General features: G+C 40.9%; 1 protein-coding gene across 10 annotated transcripts in view; it reads right to left on the bottom strand.

Annotated features, from left to right (window-relative positions):
* Positions 1 to 5972: 5972 nt before the first annotated feature.
* Positions 5973 to 21196, bottom strand: part of Dgki (diacylglycerol kinase iota) — a 471870-nt gene continuing 456646 nt past the window's right edge. For all 10 annotated transcript variants that reach the window (XM_028866082.2, XM_028866077.2, XM_037203652.1 and 7 more), the window contains 3 exons: positions 20991 to 21027; positions 19302 to 19401; positions 5973 to 15927 (listed from right to left, as the gene is read on the bottom strand). In XM_028866082.2, coding sequence (XP_028721915.1) covers positions 15811 to 15927; positions 19302 to 19401; positions 20991 to 21027 — 254 coding nt within the window. In that variant the 3' untranslated portion in view covers positions 5973 to 15810. The remainder of the gene's footprint in view (positions 15928 to 19301; positions 19402 to 20990; positions 21028 to 21196) is intronic.

Raw genomic sequence — 21196 nt, 5'->3', positions numbered from 1 at the left:
AATACTGACTTCTAGAACAGGAGAGTCACTTAAATCTCTCACAGAGAATTCAAGCTATTGATTCCTCTTGCCCCATCCTGCATGTAGTCTTAGAAGATGCTAGAGTATATGGGAGGCAGAAGGTTATGAAGCAATAGAACTCCCATTTTTGAGCTTTTGTGAGGCATCACCTGTGCCAGGATTGGACTTTGAAGGTGATGGAATCACCCACCATGATATTTAGTGTTGTCAACTTGACAGAATCTAGAATCATCTTGGAAATAGGACTCTGGACATGCCTGTTGGGATTTGTCTTGATCGCAGTTGAGGAGGGAAGAGCTACCCACTGTGGGTAATGCCGTTCTGAGGATGAGAGCCTGGACTGTGTGAGTGAAGAGAAGGAGGTGAGCAGTGAGCACTTGAGGTATCCAAGGCTCTTAATGCAATTTGAACAGATGCTTTGCCTTCCCGCTCTTGCCCTTAACTTGCTTTTGTCAGAATATTTTATCACAGCACCAGGAAAAGAGACTAAGACACCCATGGTCCTCTAAGACTTCATCCATACTCCTACAAGTAACTCCAGTCAATCCATTGTTTATAAAGCTGCACTTGAGTGGAATCCTTTGCTTTGCCATTGGTGCCCTGTTTTTAACATCTTCCCAGGAAAAATCATGCAACAGAAACACAAAACTGCCATCAACCAGAAACACTCAAGTGGAATTTAAGATTCCTGTTGTGCCAGTAAGTACCTACCCTTCTCCAGTTTATACGACAAACTCCTACAGCAACTGCTTCTTTTGAATACAGACAAAACTATAAGATACAGAGTAAATTTCTAAGAAATCCCTTTCCTTGAGTGTTGTACCTATTAAATCAAATGACTAATACACTCTTCTACTGAGACTCTCACAGATGATAATTAACATTGTTCATTCAGCATTTACTCTCTACTTCTTTTTTGATAAGAAAAACAGAATGGAAAATATGAGTCTAACTTGGGTCAAAGTTAGAAAATTCCATTCTTCCAGTATTACTATTCTGCTGGTGACTTAAACAGGCATTTTGCATTTGATGATTAAGTATGCAGTTCTTACCAGTGGTACTGAGAGTAGCTACAGCCATCTATCCTGATTGCCTGTGTCAGAGGAGAGTGTATCATTGGAAGTAAGAATGGCTGACACCTCTCCCCATAGTGAGCCAACAGCTCGCTGAGCCAGAACAAACTGCTATGAAGATAATTGAAACCAGCCATGAGCTGTTTTTCAGACCAAGCAGTGGCGGCATCCAAAGGGCTTAATTCATATAGGTATACCATGGTCCTCATGGTAAACCTTAGATTTGAGTTGAAGGAGCTCTTTTCCCACTATTTCTGTAAAAGCACACAAAATTGTAAATCCAGAGGAGTCAGACCTCACTCAGAGTCACTCTGAGCTAAGCATGTGGGAAGAGGGAGATTTGTACAACAGGGCAAGGCAAGGGCCTGAACCAGCACTGAGCAGGGCCAGCAGGACCAGCGGTGAGTGTCACTCCAGCAAGGGTAGGCACTTCAACACTGTGAGAGAAGCATGACAACTTTAGCTTGATGCTCTTTGAAGTTGGAAATATGACCACAGTTTTAACAAAAGAGGACTTTAGAACATATCCAGAGACTTTAAATTGCTAATGTGCACTTTGTGTGTGTGTGTTCATTCCCCAGAAACTAGCACAGGGTGGTTTCCCTTCAAATTCACTGTGCCCACATACTGATGTCATAGGACCATAGATTTGGAAGGAGCTAATAATTTTCCATTTACATTTCAAAACTAGGAGGATGTGTATTCCACATTTTCTCTCACTATCTGTAACCGTATTTGTTGCTGCCAAAGTTTGCACCTCCTATTCCTTCTCCTAACTCTTCACATATTCATCACCATCCCCAGCCCTCTCGATTTCATGTCCTCCCTTTCTGACTCTCTCTCATCTCCATGTCTCTCAATGTCTCTATCTCTGTCTCTGTCTCTGTCTTTCTCTCATCAAATCCAATTTGAGCATCTCAGATACTCGGTGTTGTGGGTATATCCACTAGAGTGTGGCAACCTACCAGGGATCATACTCGGAAAAGAAAATTAACTCTTCCTTCCCCCAGAGGCCACCAACTGTCAAGAGCTCCTCACCCAGGGATGGGGACTCATGAGCCTGCTCTACCTCCATCCTGGGATGTTGACTGGCTTAGATAAACAGGTCTTGTGCATGCAACCACAGCTGCAGGGAGTTCATGAGTGCAGGGCTCCTGTCAAGTCCAGAAGACACTGTTTGGCCGAAGTCATCTTTGACTTCTGGCTCTTGTAATGTTTCTACTCCCTTTTCTAAAGTGGTCCCTGAGCCTTGTGGGAAATAGGGTATGATTTAGATATCTTATTTATGGCTGAGCATTTCACATATACTTACTCTCTGCACTTCAACCAGTTGTGATTTTTCCACATTAACTACAGTCTACTTCACAGAGAAACTTCTCTGATGAGGTTCGAGAGCTTCATTATTTATGGGTACGAATTTAGAGGGCAGTTAGATACTATGTCCATTTAGCCCATGAGCCCCCCAAGTAGCACTTCTTGGCCAGATTTACAGTATTAGGCATGATTTTCTTACAGCAAAGCATGCATTAAAATCCAATCAGAAAGTAGCTGGTTATTTTTTTGTGTCATTATGTGACATTTGTGTCATTATGTGCCACCTATGGGCATATCTTGCCAAACCAGCTATTATCATAAATCACAATGTTCAGAGCTGGGTAAACTGTTGATAATTCCCTCCTCAACACCCCGGGAACCTACATAGTAACTTCCAGCACTGTGAGAACTAACCAGTAAGGAGGAAACTTCCTGGTCAGTACAGACTTGATTTTCCCATGTCCATGTCCTGTGACGGATGTGTGTGGTGTCTTCAGCAATAGGGTCTTACCATCAAGCCCTGGTTGGCAGCGAAGAACATTGGCATAGTATGTATTATTTGGAGGATTGCCAGAACACTTCTCATGAACAACTTAAGGGGACATATCCCACACCTGGCAGTTTTTTTGTTGTTGTTTGTTTTTAATTTGGCAACCTATAATAGTAGGACACTGATAATATGAAAAAGGAAAGGTGAATAATGGATCAGGGGCTTAAGGGTAGGATGGATGAGGAGGTAAGGGGATGACCAATAGTGAAAATGTTTGAAAAGCCATATGGAAACCTATTTTTATGAAAACACACACACACACACATATACTATATATGTATATATACTACATATATATGTATATATGTGGTTTAATTAGAGTTAAGGCAAAACTATATTCTATTTTTTTCACCCAATATCATGTAATGAGCACACCAACTCATTTTAATTGATTTTTTTCCTACTTCCAAACAAGGAAACTGAGGCCCAGAAAGCAGAGTTGTGTGCCAAAGTTCACTCAGTTTGCAGTCAGCAACATAAGGGCTAACCCCAGAGCTGTCCATATTGATTCATTAAATGCCAAGCTGAGAAGAAACCCCACTATGTAATTAGATTGATCCTTGAAGGAGAAACATCCTTCCTTGTATCATTATCATATCCTTAATGTAGTTGTGAGACATAACAGCCATTGAACATCTGTGCTCTATGTAAGTTCCGGTCCTTTCCATCTGTATATGCCGAAGCAAATTATCTTCATGCCTTTGAACTGATAGCTTGTAGTGCCAATAACCCAGCAACATTTGGCCCTGGAAATGAGCACACATAAAAAAAAAAAAAAAAAAAAAAAAAAAAAAAACCCTCAAGGATTTTGCAGCCAACAAAAAGCCAGGCTTCATGGCTTCATTCCATAGACATCTTGTCCAAATGGCATTAGTATTTAAAAAAGACACCAACCAATTATGAACACTATATAACATATACCACTCACAAAGTGGTACTTTAGATGGGGTTAGTGGAGACTTCCAAACCGAGGGCTTTCAGTGTAAGCATTTTGAATCCTATCTTCATCTGCATCTCATGTTCAGAGATGCCCATTGAGAAGGGTTCCTGAGACTGTCTCACACCCCTATAGTCTTTCTCTGCAGATGTGGAAAGGAATGAGCAATCCTGGGTCCTTTGCATTGAGGCTGGTCTCCAGGCTGGTCTCCAGGCTGGTCTCCAGGCTGCTCTGCACTAGAACAACCTACCCTGCCATACATCCCTTCCCGTTTCCTCTTGCGGTTCCGGCAGGGGAATCTAAAGCCTGTGTGCATGGCATTGTGATGCAAGTACAGGTGATTCCCTGGGCTTTGGGGACATCTTCCTATCACTTGGTACCTGTGTCATCTTGAGAACATTTTAAACTCTTTGTAGCACGGTTTTCTCCTTGTCAACATGAAGTTGTTTGGCTTGAGCGGTCTGTTACGTTTTTCTGTTAGCTTCCACTTTTCACCAAGCACACAGGACTTTCTTCTTTTTCTTAGTCCAGCTCTCTGGACATCTCAATCATAAATGATGCTGAATCCAGAATTTCAAAGACAGATAAACCCCAAGGGAAGGAGAGAGCAGACATTTTTAGACATATAAGAAGACAATCCATTTCACTAGACCTTAGTTTAAGAAAGGAATTTGTGGGTAGACTCTAGAAAATCAAAAACTAAGAAAAAGAGAGAGTTAAACTGGCAAGAAAACAAAACCTTAAGGTGGCTGCATAGCATTCGTGTGGACATTTGCTAAAATTAGAGAAATATCAAAATTCATGAGGATTTGAATATTATCCTGTTTGTTTTGTTTACTTGTTTTACACCTTAAGAAAGTATCTTAGACTTTCCATTGTTTTAACACTGCTTAACCTGTCACGAAAACAGCATCTAAAAAGATGAAAAACTTGTTTAAAATGATTGAACTTCATTATCGTGGAAGAAAATCAAATGTACATCTAACATCTAATACACAGGTTGCCAGAAGCAGGAAAACATGACATTGAAGAGTGAAATAAGTGCCCAATTGTAACCATCTCCAAACTGGTGCAAATTTTAGTTACCAGAAAACCATATGAAAATGCTGTGAGAGTGCATGTGCAAGTGTTGGAGCAGAGTGCATGCTCCTACATGTACATATGAAGGCTAGAGGAGGCTGCTGGGCATTCTGCTCTATCACTTCCTGCCTCCTTCCCTGGAGACAGGGTCTCTCACTAAACCTGGAGCTAGGCTGGTAGCCAGGAAGCTCTAGTAAGCCTCCTACCCCACATCGCAGAGAACATAGATTTATGTATAGCCGCACAAGGGTTTTTTTTTGGGGGGGGGTGTTGTTTTTTTAGATACAGGGGATTTGAACTCAGTACTCAAGGTTGTGCAGCAAGCACTTTTACCTAATGAGCTATCTTCCTCGTTCCTACAGTTCTCAGATTTGCCACCATGACTAGTGACAACTGGCATACTCTCGGTCTAACATGAAGACTGCTGACAATTTCTTTGAATCCTCTCGGACTTCTCAAGCTGAGGCAGTTTCCTCACACACATATGTACAGCAGCCCGCTAGGGAAACTTAAAGGGGAGCTTCTGCAGGTCTATGGAGCTCTCTGTCGTATTCTTTCTTTTCGAAAACTCCTCTGTCCAAGCTCTGGCTTCCTTTATAATCTGAACTCTCAGCCCGGTCTCTGCAGCCCGCCAGGCTGTGCCAGAGCTGGTGCTCTCTGAATTACTTCAGTGTGTAAGGTGGGAATGATTAGAAACTGTGTCATTCGGTTCTCATCTTTCAGGGACCTGTGTCTTCCATAGCTGGAGTTCAACATTTTAACAACGATTCTTCTATAATATGTTTTTATTGAGGCTGGAAGGTAAACCTGACATTAGTTCATTGTAAAAGCAGAAGTTTAATTTTTCAAAATATTTCTGCCTTATTTAGGATCCTTTTTGCCAACTCTTCATTTACCCTTTGAGCTAAAAAAAAAAAAAATCTGATTAAACTAAAGTTAGTTACTATTCTCATCTGTTGTATTGCGCACTAGAAAGAAAAGAAACAAATCAATTATATTTCATTTTTTATTCTGTACATTTCCACACAATTCACAATACAGAAAAAGTGTCCAAAAAGTAAGTATAACTAGTCAATTTCTTTTTCAGAGATTAATTCGTCTCCCAAATTAATTCCATTGAAAATCTCTGTAGAGCAACACAGTGATCAAGATTCTTTATATAAATAGGAAATGCGAGAAAATTAGGGAAAAATACTTTATGACTTTATTACAAAAAAACTCCATTCTTCCCTTTCCCCAACCCACCCTTCCCTCCCTCCCTCCCTCCACTTCATAGTATCTGGATCCCACTTGACCTGGAAACAAAATTTCCTCCTCTACTGCCATAGCGGCTACTGCTGGGGGATCCCCCCCTGCAGCTGGCAGCTTCGCAGTGGCATGGCTCTGGGATGTAATCAGACGGAGTCGGACAGCATGAACGAGCCCTTTAGAGCATGACCGCAACTCTTCATGACACATGTAGCCTCTGTGAGTGACCCACCCACAGCCAGGATGCTCCTCAGCATGCCTGAAGAGCCTTGTCACTCCAGAAAATCAAGTTCCACCAAACACTTCCACTCTGCTGGCAATATCAGCCACTTAATGCTTCACAGGATCACTTCCTCACTTTCCAACAGCCTTGGGCCACAGAGCATTCCTGGTTGTCCACTTAACCATAGGCAATTTGAAAAATACAGCTGAGCTGACAAATATGTAGCTGATTTGGACCCTATCTTTTCAACACATGGTTCTCAGAATATCCTACTGCATTGTAACATTTGGCTTTTAAAAGCCCCCAGATTCATTCCCCGGGGTGGAAGCTCACTGTTCCCCAACTCACAACCAGGATATCAGCAAGCAAGAAGACCCTAGCTGCACCACAAATTCAGCATATATGTGCATGGGTTAATGCCTCAGTCAAAACAGTGAGAAGTGTGGGGGCAGATATATGCATGAGTTAGTGCCTCAGTCCAACAAGTGAGAAGTGTGGGGGCAGGGTGGGAAAGGAAAAATGTCACTGGTAACTAATAAAACCCAAAGGTAGGGGGCATGTGGATGCATTATGCAAGGTACAGCATGTATCAGATGATAAAATGTTTTAAACACTATAAATGTGAAAAATACATTTGTGAGAATTGCTCATGAGTTTAAACAAAAGACCAAGTCAATGTAGGGCTGTCATATCTTTGGGTTTTGCAATTTTGTTTTGCTTTCATTTAAGAGGAGATTACTTTTAAACAGCTCATATCTTTCATTTTTAAGAGAAAAAGGCTAGGTTTATATCCCCGAATAACAATGTCTACTATCTGCGTAGTTAAGATGAAAGTACATTTAAGTTTGTGGATGAAACTCTTCAGGCTGATCTTTTTCTTCTCAACTTTTATTATGGGCCAACACACATCTGTGAAGGAGTCTAAACTATGGGCAGTTGAAGAAAGTCTCAAACAATATCCATCCCTTTGGGAGTTCTACTACAAAGATCTTCCATTAGCTTTCCCCATTTCCCCACTAAATGCCACATTCAATTCAATTCTACTGAGCTGCATAAACTGAGACCCCCAGCTAACATTCCTTGAAGCCACTCTGTACACGTTTGCTTTCTACACTGGGTTTTCATGAGGACAATGTTTGTTGAGTATGTATGTTACCTGTGAGTTACCAGGAGAGCCTGCACTAATACCAGAGTCATCTTATTGTGCTATACCTGGGAATCTGTTTCAAAATTATTTGTGTCTCTTCTTATCACTCTGCTCTTGTTTTTCTTTTCCAAGCCAAGGACAAGGAGTGGGGCAGGAGAGAAGAGAGAATGGGGTTGTACAAGCTCCTTCAGAGGAGAACTCTGATTCTATACATCCCCTAATTATCTGAGCACTGACACCCCACCCTACCCCAGCCAGAAAACCCAGAATCTAGGACTCAGGCATTAACTTATGGGCAAAGGGAAGATGGTCAATCGAGACTATAATCTCCTACAATAAAAAGAGAATGGAAACACTAGCCTATTGATGTGAGTTTATGTCTTATTTGGTCACAGAGAGGTGTAGAAAAGCTTCCCTGTCTCTTTATGGCCAGATCCTTTCTCAAAGCCCCAGTCCCAAACAAAAGGGCAAGGAGAAAAAAAAAAACATATATACAAACATATATGTGTGTGTGTACACATATGTGTGTGTGTATGTATGTGTGTATGTGTGTGTAAGAGAGAGAGAGAGAAAGAGAGAGAGAGAATGTACAAATACTTAAAGTCACAAAATTTTCTGCTTCTAATGGATTTGGGCTATGTCTGTTATAATGTTCAATAATGCCTTTGATTCCCCTAAGAAGCTGCCATCTAATTGTCAGGAACCTGGGAGCAAATGGGTTCTAAGTTTTGCTTCTGCCTAAAATAACAGAAACTAAGCCTGGGAAGTATTATATGTCCTTTTCTCCAAGTTCCCTCACAATTAAGGATTGACATTCCTATGATCCCTGAGCTGACTTTTAATCTTCACATAAGTACTAGAAGAAACAGTTGAAAAACGCATTGTTTCTCGAGGAAGCCCAACTGATTTTTCTAGATGCAATGTTTAGAAATGAAAAGCATTACATAATATAGCTACCAGTGCTTCATGCCTGTTTTGATCTGTTCTGTACTTGGTTTAGAGTCTACACATTGTTTGTCCCTTAGAACTTGGATCTGACATCACCAAGAAGCTAGTCTCCTTTGGACATTTTTCCCCCAACCTAACATTGCCTTTTTTTAAAAATTTTTTTTAAGGATCAAATACCTACTACAAATTCGCCATTCTGCCCATAGGCAATCCTTGGAGAATATGAGATCAGAATGGGAGAACATTATCTATTCTTTCCAGTTCAAGCACAGCATAGTTTCCCATATGTGTCAGAATGTCTATATATGTGGTTGTGTAGGATGAACTTTACACTTACACCCTTCCATAAACAGATCAATCATGCCTTGAATGATAGGGCCACTCTCAACACCTTTTGGTACAGCATTCTGAAACAATATCAGCCTTCAAAGGAGGTAAAATAGCACTCTCATTTACACACACACACACACACACACACACACACACACACACACACATACACACAGATAGAGAGAATGAGAATCACAAATAGATAAGTCATCAACCCTCACCTCTAGGTTCTTTGCATGGTTTTACCACAGTTTCCAAATCTTTTGTGTTTGAAATATGTCTACATTTGCATGCCTCTTGATAACAAAAACTCTAGAATTCTAATTTTAAGATCTCTCTTGGTTCTATTCAAGTTGGCTGTGGAATCTTAGGTAGACTTCTTTTCTTTTTCAATGGAGAAACCTTTGTATCATGGAAATCTGAACAACAGATGTAAAACTCCACTGAAAGCAATGGTGCAAAACTATTTTCCTAGAAAGCATCTATTTGGGGCATGTTGGTATGTTCAACAGATCCCTTATCTGGTGGGAACCCTGTCACTGTGTGAACTGTGCAGGTTGATCACTGTGCTGGAACCTAGTTTAGAACATCTTACCTGCATTATCTTCCTCATAGAAAATTGTATTAGATACCAAAGCTCAGAAGTGTCAAAATGCATCAAACTATCAAAGCATTGACTTAAAAAAATCTTATGGAAGTTGTTAGTAAACAATATTTGAATTGTTGTTTAAATTACTTTATACTGTAAACCATGTGTGTGTCTCAGTAAATAGCTGAGAAACAAGAGAGTCCCAGTTGTTTCCACTACCAAAAGCAGCCAACTTAAGACACCATTGGCCTCCAGATACTGGAACACTGGAAGCAGAGAGAAAACCTATCCCACCATTTTGTTCTGTATTTCCTCCCTTGCAATTACCAGGTTGGTACCAGAAGCCAAGGGATTCTCCATGATGCCTTTCATGTACATTTACTTAGCTCCTAAATGTCCCTGGGGCAGAATTCCCTTCTGATTAGGTTACAGTTAACTCTAAGAATCTCAAATCACAGTGCTTTCTTATATTGGAAGAATGGCAGATTTCCAAAAAGGCTTTACTTGAGAATGTCCAAAAATATTCATTAACACCTAAGATGTTTTCAGAAGAAATCTGAATTTTTATCTCCTTATTTTTTTTGAGTTCTTGTATCTGTGCTTAGTTGGTTTTAATTTTTAATTTTTTTAAAAATGAGAACTAAAGACTACGCCCTCCATGGTTTTAAAGTTTGTCATGTATAAAATGTTTTAATTAAGAAATCAAGGTTCTCATTAATTTTTAAGATCAAATGTTGCCATCAGACAAAGCCATCTTCAAAGTGATGTAAAGAAAACAACAATCTAATTTCCAGCCCCTTCAGATCACAAATCCCTGCTTGTGACATGCCTAAAGATGGTCAAATACCCTTCATTTAAGTGTTTCCAGATGTTGAAAGTTTGTAACTCTGTACAGATGCCCACTGCACTATTTGGCAACTCATACCTCATCTTCTTTATATTTAATCAAAACCCACTGAAAATTCTGCTTATTATTCCTGGTTTAGCTCTTGAGGGCTGGTATAAATAAATCTTAGCCTTTACTTAAGTAGGGTTTCTAAGTTTCATCTTAAAGCCAAAGTTTCAAATATATTTTTAAGAACATTACCAAGATTCCAGGGAAATGGAAATACAAAATAATACTATTGCATTTGCTTGCACAGAACTAAAATATACTGGCCAAAGAGTAATAAAAATAACAAAGATCCTGGTAAACTTTCAGGGCATGCTGAGGTTCCCTCAAGTCCAAACACATGCAATTTATACAACTTAAACTACTTAAGTTTGTCTCTGGTTCCTTGTCTGCCACTTCCTTGAAATCATTTATCCTTTGCAATCATAGATAGCTATATTCTTAGTAAGGTGTCTGTATCACAGTGAGTGATAGATATTTTGAAAGAAATGTTGAAATACTTGCAAATACAATTGGATGAGACTGATTGTGTGTGTGTGTGTGTTTCCTGGAGGAACACATCATCCAATATCCAAATTTCTATTGTAAAGTATTTGTTTTAATAGCTTTATGATTATTTTGTTTCCTCTTTGGGACCAGAATAACGAATTTCAATGTTCTGGGTGAGTCGATTATCCAGTGTGGTATCCTTTGCTTATTTCTGTTTTTAGGTTTCTCATTAAGCTGCATTAACAACCTAAAAAAATAAAAATAAAAAATAAAAAAACACAGATAGCCCTCAAGAGTATAACCCATATATAATCTTGTTCTTTGGGTGATGTTAAAAGTACATGTCACTCACACCATTTGAAATGGAAGAAATATCTATAATTGTGACCTCTCAAGTGACTAGAACAAAAAATAAACTAAACCTCAAAGACTGCTTCTAAGAATCAACTTGTCATGATTCTGTAAGACGGCTGAGGTCACTAGGCACATACGTACCTTTGGGCAACATGGGTACTTGCCCCAGAGGGAAATTTCATGTTGATATATTTCAATCACAACATCTGGGGAAAATTTAAGCAGCTGTGAAACAAAGTGATAGACTGTAGTGCCAGAAATGTTGGCACAGCCAGAGAACCGGGAGACAGAAAATGGGCGATGGCTAGAGCATAGAAAAAGGACATTTTTATCTGCTGAATGTGGAGCTCAGTGCTGAGAAGCACCAAGAGATTGAAAGGCAGTGTTTCTGAGATGTGGGCAGAAGGGAATTTATACTAAATACATATTACAGTGTGTTCAGATAGCTAATTTAATACATGGTCTTTCTTTTCCTAACACGTACATAATTTAGTTGCATAGAACAATTAGCAGTCTTAGTTGGTGGTTATGATGAGCCATTTTAACAAAGATCTATTTTTACTTTTCAAGAGCATAACTGAATAAAACACCATGCTGTGCTCAATGATTTAATTAGCTTCTCCGACTGGAAGACAAGCTGCTCCAACCCCCAGACCACACCCAAGTATCTACCCCTTCCTGACAATAGCTTGCCCTAGTTAAACAGCATCAGAAAGTGTGGGTGTTGATCTTATCAACTTAGCTTAAGCAGGGAGGGGATCAGAGAAGAAAGAATTCTCCTTTACTCCCTTGATTTCCAAAAGCAGACAAGCCACAGGGCTAATGTTGGTTTCATGCATCATGGAAGGCAACATATAAATAATCAGAAGACTCATTGGTCATGGAATTTACGACTCTGACAATCACCAATGCTGTGTGCAACTACAGTGATACAGGGATAGAAGTAAGCGCACCAATGGATGAAATAACAATTAGATGAAAATTCTGTTACTGTACCGATCATCACCTAGTAGTGTTAACTATTCACATAAAGATGGTTTGCATGCTTTTAAAATGTCTTTTCTTCTAAACATATGTAATATGTGTATATGGCATATATGTCCATATGTATACAAATAAATACTTTTCTATTTATGGATGGATGGATATGTGTGTACATGTACAGGTATGTGTGTATATGAGCAATATATTTCTGACATAACATACAAGCAATCATGATTGTCCACATTGACAGTGTTTCTTGCTGGGTGCTGAGACACACCAGCACAGAGGATGCCTTTCTGCTGCATGTGGTACTTCCCGTGGAGTTAGAACTTTTATTAAATGCATGTGCTACTTCCATAACTAAAATGTGTGTTCATATCATTGCCATGTCATTAAATGAAACCGCCACCTTTCATTTTCTTAGACATAAATATCCTAGGGATTCTATCAAATACATTTCAGAGATCCATTAGGCAAAGGAATCTCTACTAGGTCCCAGTAGAAAGAAATGCCCTGTTGAGCATCTCAGTACCCAGACAAATCTGCCTGGGTAGTTTCTGGGAAGACAGGAAGCAGCAGGGCACAGGGGCCTCCCACCATTTCTTACTAATTTCACAGCAGCTGAGTTCTGTTTTAGAACTCCCACTGGGTTTCAATCATCACCTCTATGGAGGTGACCAGAAATCTCAAGGCAAAAATCCCCAGTCACCCTGTTTAGCATTCTAGGCTAAGGAATCCTCTCCTGGTCTCTGTTGCACTCGTGAATGTGGTAAGGGCAAGGCTTGGGCTAATGTTTCATGGTCTGTGTAATACAAGGTTACAAAAATGATTACCTTTACAGCTCCAGAGTTCTGTCTTTTAATAACACTTCATTTTTCATACTTCTACCAGCCCACTTTAAAGAGGAATTCCAGAGAAGACAGTTCTACAGCACAAGGGACTGAACACAGGAGAATCAGCTAGGCCTGCTGTTCCTTGTAACATAGCCCCAGCAGGATGCATAAAGACTTTTTTTCTACAGGTACACATTTTTATGTCTGAGAAAGTTTGCAGGGCCAGGATTGTACCATTTTCTTCTGTACCTCCTGTTGGCTCACTAAATGTGACACTATATACTTAGGCAGAGGCAGGCACTCCTGGACCACGCGGCTTTAGCTTTCTAATGCTCAGAACTATCGCACACAACAAATAATTTTTAAAAAATCCTACAGGAGGTAGACTTAATGTTGAAATCATGAAATCTATAGCTTCTCTGCTCACATTGTTTTTGAAACCCCAAGTTTTTTTCCAGAGACAGATCATGTATATTGTTCCTCAACTATAATGCAGAATCTATTTTTTTTTCTTTTTTTGGAGGGGGGGCAATTTCTACATGTACCAGGACCCTTACAGTAGTCAATACTGCATCTACTTTCACGCCAGGGACTTATTTGTGTCTTGGAGTCATTGGGAACTGGCTCATAGCCACCTCTATCCTAAATTTTCTCTGGGCTGTTTTGAAGCATTCTCACAGAAATGTGAGATGGTGGTTGATGAAAATATAGTCCTGCATCTCAGCAGTGGCCAGCTGGATAACCAACTGCTTGGCCAAGGGTTTGGCTCAATCTCAGAGATGGAAGGTTCCATTCAAAGCCAGGTTCCAGTCCATTCTAGGGATTATATTTGTCATCACAATATTTCCTTGACAGCCCCAACAACTGAAAAATTCCTAACAGAAACTCAGTGACTTCAGTTCCTGGAAACAATCTCATCCAGACCCTTTGCTTTCCCTCCCTGTAAAATCCAAGAGAGAGTTTCAGTTCTGAGATGGATGACTAGAAACATATAACTCTTAGCCAACCCACTTTCCCCCCAGCTAGAAACTATGCCAAGTTTGATCTTGAAATGACTATAGGGAGTCTCTGGTAATGGAATCCCCACCTACTCAAAGCTTGCTTACACTTAATATGGTACATCATATCTGTCCTTTCAAAATGATGACATGTGATTCTGATAAATGAACTGTCCCCATTGGACTGTGAGATTAAAGGTCACATGCAGAAACACAGAGGAACATTTTCCTTTGTTCAAGGGAAAAATGGAAGGAAGCAGAAAGAAAAGCCCTCACATCCACTTGTATTTGTGACCCACACCTAACTAAGTCAAGGAGAAGTTTGAATAGAAATTGTTTTGCTTTTTTTTCTCCTCTTTATTACCTGATTCCTCCAGATCCACAGCATGAACAGAAGTAACAATTTCATAAAGCGTTTCTGTCACAGTGGTTTATATTAAGAAGTTTGTGACAGGAGAAAATAAAGCCGGGGAAAGAGCTTAATAGACCCCCCCAAACATGTGGAAAATAGGGTCATCAGACACGATCTCAGATCCTAAAAAAAAAAAAAAAAAAAAAAAAGGTGAAGCACAGACTAGGAAGGGCCAGGCATCCTGAGAGTCTGACCATGGAACTGGTGAAATGAGGCTTTGTCCTTGGCTCAAGCCTTCCTTGACATCATGAAAACTGAACTTTTGGAGAAACAAATGTGAACCCCCTTTCACCACTGTATCCATGAGCCTGTAGTAGTGAACCTCAGCCCAAAATGCTGAGGCCGTTTTCCTGCTGAAGTACATTGTTTTAACACACATTGCTACTTTTATTTTTGCTATTTTTTTTCAAGTCAATCAGACCGTTTTCTAGTATCACTTTACAAAGCTTAGGATTTGAATGCTCCCTTTCTTATACTACTGTCCTAGACAGGTCCAACCCTGTCACTGAAACAGCACTTAGAATCACATGGCTCTGTAAACTAGCTCTGGGCTTCCATTGACTCCTTGACTCATCTCTACTGCAGCAGAAGGCAAAGATGGCTACACGTAGGCAGTACCGAGCTGTACAAACAGCCCAAGCTGAACCAGTCCTTCCTACCACCAACAGCACAGCTGCCTGCGCTGACCCCTGGGTAACCTCTCTGAAGTACTTCAAGCACAGACAGCTCCCATGCTACTTCACCATACCTCAGAGACAGAGCACACAAGTTGACATTACCCCCATGGCACTTTCCCGGCTCCTATGTGATGAAACCAGATGGGGAGGGGGCATGCAAAGCCACTAACTAGTCTTGATATTTAGTCTGCAAATGGAAGTGGTTTTACAGATATATTTCTGCAAGACATCCAGGAGGGTTTCAGGGACCTTCAGACAACCTTGTGGTTGGAAGACTGAAAGTAAAGAGAAGAGATAGTATATTTTCTAAATGGATGGGGGATTACAGTAGAATTCTGTGGTACAGGGGAAAGATGAATGCAGAGAGGGAGGAGGGAGCAGTGCCATTTATGTGAACATCCTCGGCATCTTTAAAATAAATTAGACAGGTGAACACAGAAGTTCATGCTACTTGCTGGAAGCAATAAGGATCAAATTTTGTGGAACGTGTACTCCACAAATCTCCAGGTAGCCTGCCTCTTTCTCAATGGGCTATCATGTCCTGTTGTACATCCCGGTAGCCCTTAAAACCTGGTAGTGTGGTCTCAGATAGATCCTTGCAGGAGAGAGGCGGATATGGATTCCATTAGCTTCTTCCAGGGGAGCTGCCCAGTGGCCAGGAGGGTGTAGATGATACCCTTTGCTTGAGTTCTTTTTGCCTGTCAACCAGGGTCAAACAGCAGTCTCCAAGTCCTCATGACCAATGATCTTATAGTTCTGTCGGCTTTCTAGATAAGCAGCCAAATCTGGGTCCCCAGCCTGCTGTGCTCGTTCTTGGGGTGTCTTTCCCTGTAGATAAGAGAAGAAAAACAAATAGTTGGAGCGAGATGATATCCGTACATAACAGACACGGGCTAGCCAATGATGAGTCACTACACAGAATCCCTCCATGATTGATGTTTCAGAGTTTACAAGATGCTTTCCCATCTATTTGCTTCTGCAATCAGGGTCATATAAATGTGTGCTGATAAATGAAAGGACGATGACAGAGGATGCATCTCAGTAAAACAGGAAGTCGTGGAGTCTCCCCGAGACGGTGGGGAGAAACTATGTGCTGTGAGTTTGAAAGCCTAGTGCTTTTCAGAAGGAGACAGGGGAAATATTGAATGAAATGGGGATTCTATTTTAGGATGGAAATAGTTCGGGGTTCCTTTTCACTAAACACTGGGAACTACGTAGCAGAGGCTGAAAGGAAGAGTGCTAACTCACAAATCAGCTAGAAGGTACTTCCTTGGCTGGTTTCAACACCCATCTTCCTAAAAGTTCACTCATTTAGTTTACACCTCGTACTAAATTGTTAGTGTAAAGTTCCTATAACATGTTTACACAACTACAGAACAGCACCTTGCCTTCACTTTGATAATAATGAAGCTGACATCCCCACCTTCCAAACATAAAAACGTAGGGGGAAGTGGACCTGAGTGGACCGGCAGTGAGTTCTTTGCTAAGAAAAATCTCCAGGGATATTGCTTCTATACTAAAAATTCCAAGAGAAGCTGCATTCACAGGTATGGTCAGCTTTGATCTAGCACCGTGTTACAGAAATGGTAAGATTAAAGGATTCTGAAAAAGGAATGAAGCACAGCTATATTACTATGTGGTAAGATCTATAGAACACGATTTTGAATGAAAGGTTAGGGTGTTCAGTAGCATGGTATGACTCCAACTGAGTTTAAACATAAGATCCAAGCAGACATAACTACATGTAAATAGAGATTAAATTTTAATCAAATTTTGGCCTAAGGGAGAGGATTTCAAGTGACTTTTGCTTTTCTTGTGTGCTTTTCTGTATTTCTAGTTTTGGGTATGATCATAAAAATCAGAGTTATTTATATTTTGAAAAAAAGGAATGCACTTATATACTTCTTCAAAATAGGAAGAAGTCTCAAATACCTTGAGTCCATTTGTCTAAGAAACTTGGAGACCTCATGAGTTTCAGTTTATTTCTCTGTTTCTTATGTCTCTTCCCTTTGTTTTTGGTATCTGAATGGTGTACAGGACCAGCCTTTGTGTGACAAATGGGCAGTAACCATACTGTGGTCTGAATTGCCGTCGCCAAGCCAGTTCTCCCAATGTGGCCTGGACTACTGCCTACAAAGTATGAATTTCTGGATTCAGTGAAACACTGAAATATCTCAGTGAAACTTCATCCTGGAAGGATGCCACATGAAGCATTTATCTGTCATTTGAAATGTGTTGTCTGCTTAGCTAAACAGGTAACAGATTATCTAGACACCAAGATCCGGTGTGTTTGGTGAACCCGGGGAGAAGCAGGAGCGCAAAGGGTGCCAGGGAATTCCATGTCATGTAGTTGGCTCAGAAGTGAATGAGAGGTCCATTCATAAGGCAACTTAGCTCATAGGGTTCACCATCTTTTAAGAAAGGCCCAGGGCCCAAACTGTACACATGCAGATTTTGATCATTTAACCAAATCTAATGGAGTTTGCAACTCCAATGATCAGGCTTCCAAGTTCTATGTGTGTGTGCCATAGCTACAGATAATGGCTCAAACCTGTTCCTATTTAATGAAAGCCTCGCCCACACTTTAAAACTCCTCTTTGAAACACAGAGATACAGTTAGTGATAGTCCTTTCTTTACTGTCTGCTCCAAGTCCTTCAAAACTCCAAGTGCCTATCAGAACAGAAGATGGACTCCTATGATTGATAGTCCCCCTCCCTCCCCCCTCCCCCTCTCTCTCTTTGTCTCTCTGTCTCTCTCTGTCTCTGTCTCTCTTTCTCCCTCCTCTGTGTGTGTGTGTCTGTCTGTCTGCCAGCCTGCCTGCCTGTCTGTCTCTGGTCCCGTTTCTGTCTCTGCCCTTGGTCAACTCCCCTGAGTTACAAGACCCCCATACTCCATTCATCAACTGTCTCTTGATGGTTCTCTGGGAATTAAATCTTCTGAGGATGGCACCAGATCTGTCCCTCCTAGATTCTTCCTGGTGCCCTCCCTCCACCTATAACCTCTTGCTGATCAAGATGGCTTACACACTCTACCAACAACCTCTGGCCTCAAGACCATTTTAATATGCTTACATGCTCTGCAGATTTAGAACCTAACCTAAGAATGTAATCACGACTCAAGCCTCATTGACATAAGTATCATTGTCAGGCGAAAATCTGGGCTATTGAAGTGATACAGGGCAGTGAACTCTGTTACTTTTTGTTGTCACATGTCCTACTGAGGTGGTGGGATATTCTGTCCCAGATGAGGAGGGCTGAGTGGCTCAGACGGTATCAGGCTACAAGTCAACAGAGTTAATAGTGCTACAGCTATTCTTCTTCTGGCTTTCTGCTCCCATGTCTGTCAATAATAGTGTTTTTCATGCTAGTTTCTATGGTTGACATTTAGGGAATAATGTAAAAAAAAAAAAAAAACCCATAGAAAGACTTTGAAAAATTAAAGGTAACTGGGGTTGGAAAGATGGCTCAGCACCTAAGAGTACTTAGTACTCTCGCAGAGGCCCCAGGTTCAATTCCCAGCACCCATTTGGAGAATCACAACCACCTGGAACTCCAGTTCCAGAGAATCTGACACCTCTTTGGGCCTCAATAGACTCTAGAACACATGGTGCATATCCATATATTCACACACATAAACATATACACATGTACTTAAAATTAAATAGATAGATACAGAGTGGTATGGATATACCAAGGTTACAACTGTTACCATCTCAAAGTGAAGTCCCACCGCCTGGGGAGTCAGCCAGCAGGCAATCACCTTTGGTACCCATGCATGGAGCAACACAAATCATAGACTTTAAATTAGATTAGATTTGGTGCTGAAGAGGAACCCTAAACATACTTCCTAGTAGGCAGGCTAGGACATGCACTCCACCTCATCGCTATCCTCTGGCTGTGAGTCTCACTTGCCCATTCCTTGCCTGCTGGTGTTTCATGAGAACACCTCGAGTCCCATGTCTTCCTTTAGCATGTATAGAGGTTTATAAAGTACCCAGGCAAACGCACACCCTCCCTTTGTGCTTCTTCATTTAAACTGCAGTTTCTCTAAATGAAGCACTCTATTTTTTTCCTCCTTTTCCCAAAGCTCCAGGCCCTTCCATGAGCACAGAAAGGATGCTTGTGCTACGGGCACAAGTGGAGGCCACGGTGCCTGCAATCTCTCACAGTGGGAGGATGCTTGCACTCACTCATCCTGTTACCTTGGAGTCTGTCTGTCTCAGCGATGCTCCTGCGTCCACCAGAAGCTGGCACACAGCCCGGTTCCGTTGGCAGGCGGCCTTGTGCAGTGCGGTCTCGCCCCTAAATCAAAGATTAAGAAACCAGGCAAGGGTTGGAGACAGGTGAGGTGACGGAGGCAGCAGAAGGGTGGAGGGACTGAGCCTGCCCAGTTGCTGACACTGTGTGCTCCTTAGCCTCCTCCACGGTGAGAAGCTGAGGCCTAGGCCAGCAGAATATGTGCACACTAGGGAGGTGGCTTAGGAAGTCTGCAAATTCCTCAACTTACTCATTAACAGACCTAATATCCAACTTTAACCACTTGTCTAAACTGGATGTGGCTTGGTAATAATTTTTTTTTAAAATAACTACAACTATTGGATTTAGGACACACTGAAAGATACTGAGTAAAGTTGTGCAGATATGTCCAAACTCTTAAGGCAGAGCATGAATTGAGCTCCATGGAGCTCACACAGTCCTGCCCTTCCAACGTGGTAGAAGCCATTCTGACCTTTATGAGTCTATCCTGAGAATTCAACTTTGAAGAGCCAAGCTGACTTCTTCCCTTGCTAATCAGCCAATATTGGATTACATCTATCCAGGGGGAGGATATCTGAGAGGCTCTAGAAGACTCCAGCAAAATTCACAGGCCCAAATCCTCCCAAGTACACAACATGCCTGAGACCAGCCCTCAGTGTGTATGTTGGGGGGAGGAGGAGGAAAAGCAGACAGGCCCCCATCTGTCTGTTAGGTGAAACAGGTGAAGGAGGTACTGCCATTCTGAGTTCCAAGGTATAAAGATGTTTAATGCCAATATGTTTCAGGAAAAGTCAAGTGTCACCACAAAGAAGCCAAACCAGGATGAATGGTGGTCCCACTTACAACCATGCCAACATGCCATCTCTAAGGATGAGTGGCTTGTTTCTGTGACCAGCAGCTCATAGTTCTATCCCTTCTCACTTGCCCTCTACCCCATCCATCCATTCCCATGTCTACCCCCTGATCACTAGCTCATTCCTCTCTAAACCCGCTCGCTCATCTTTATCCTTTGTTTGACCTCTTTGAAAATTCCCGGTGGTCCCCATATGGCTTTCCGAGTTAATTATTCATCTTTTTCTTATTCTTATTAGTGGAAAAGTAGCTATTTGGATGCCAGAAGAATAAGAAAGATGAAAACAAACATTTTCAGTGTAGGGACCATCCCAGAGCTTATAATTGTTTGAGTAACTACATTTCCAGTTCTCCAGGGGTGGTATACAACTTGTTCCATCACAGACTGACTAACAGAAGTTGTGCCATTACATGCCGCAGATGTCTTAAGGCATGGATTCATCATTTTCTCACAAATCCCAGATGAGAAAAAAAATGTTGCAGATGGTGGAGATAACTATACATGTATTTATTTATTGTCAGCAGTCCAAGTACCAGTTTAAAAGTATCTTGCTGGTAGGATGATAGGTAATGATAATGATAGCACTGACTATGTATATAATCATCACAATACAAATTATTGGGTTTTGTTGTGATGTTTTATGAAGCAGATTACCTCTGCACAACCGTTAATACAGTTTAAAGTGGGTGTTTAATCAATAAAATTAAAACTGATATGCCTCATAGACTAGATATGCTTTGAATACAACTGTTCAGATTATATAACGAAAGGCAACACTCACGTTTCACTGTCTGCCATATCCAATAATTCTGCAGGTCCTAAACAACAGCGACAAAAAAAAGCAAGATGTTTAAAAATATATTATAAGACTAACTGTTGACAGAAAATCTATAGGTGAATAATTTAAATGATGAGGAAATGTGAACTGAAGAGATAAATTTGGTGACAAGGTTAATAATAAGACAAAGTAGGGGTAAGAGGATTCTT

Source organism: Peromyscus leucopus, chromosome 3 (genome assembly GCF_004664715.2).
Source record: "Peromyscus leucopus breed LL Stock chromosome 3, UCI_PerLeu_2.1, whole genome shotgun sequence".
Classification (NCBI taxonomy): Eukaryota; Metazoa; Chordata; class Mammalia; order Rodentia; family Cricetidae; genus Peromyscus; species Peromyscus leucopus.
The sequence above is the reverse complement of the archived record's forward strand: the minus strand, read 5'-3'. Positions and strand labels throughout refer to the sequence as shown.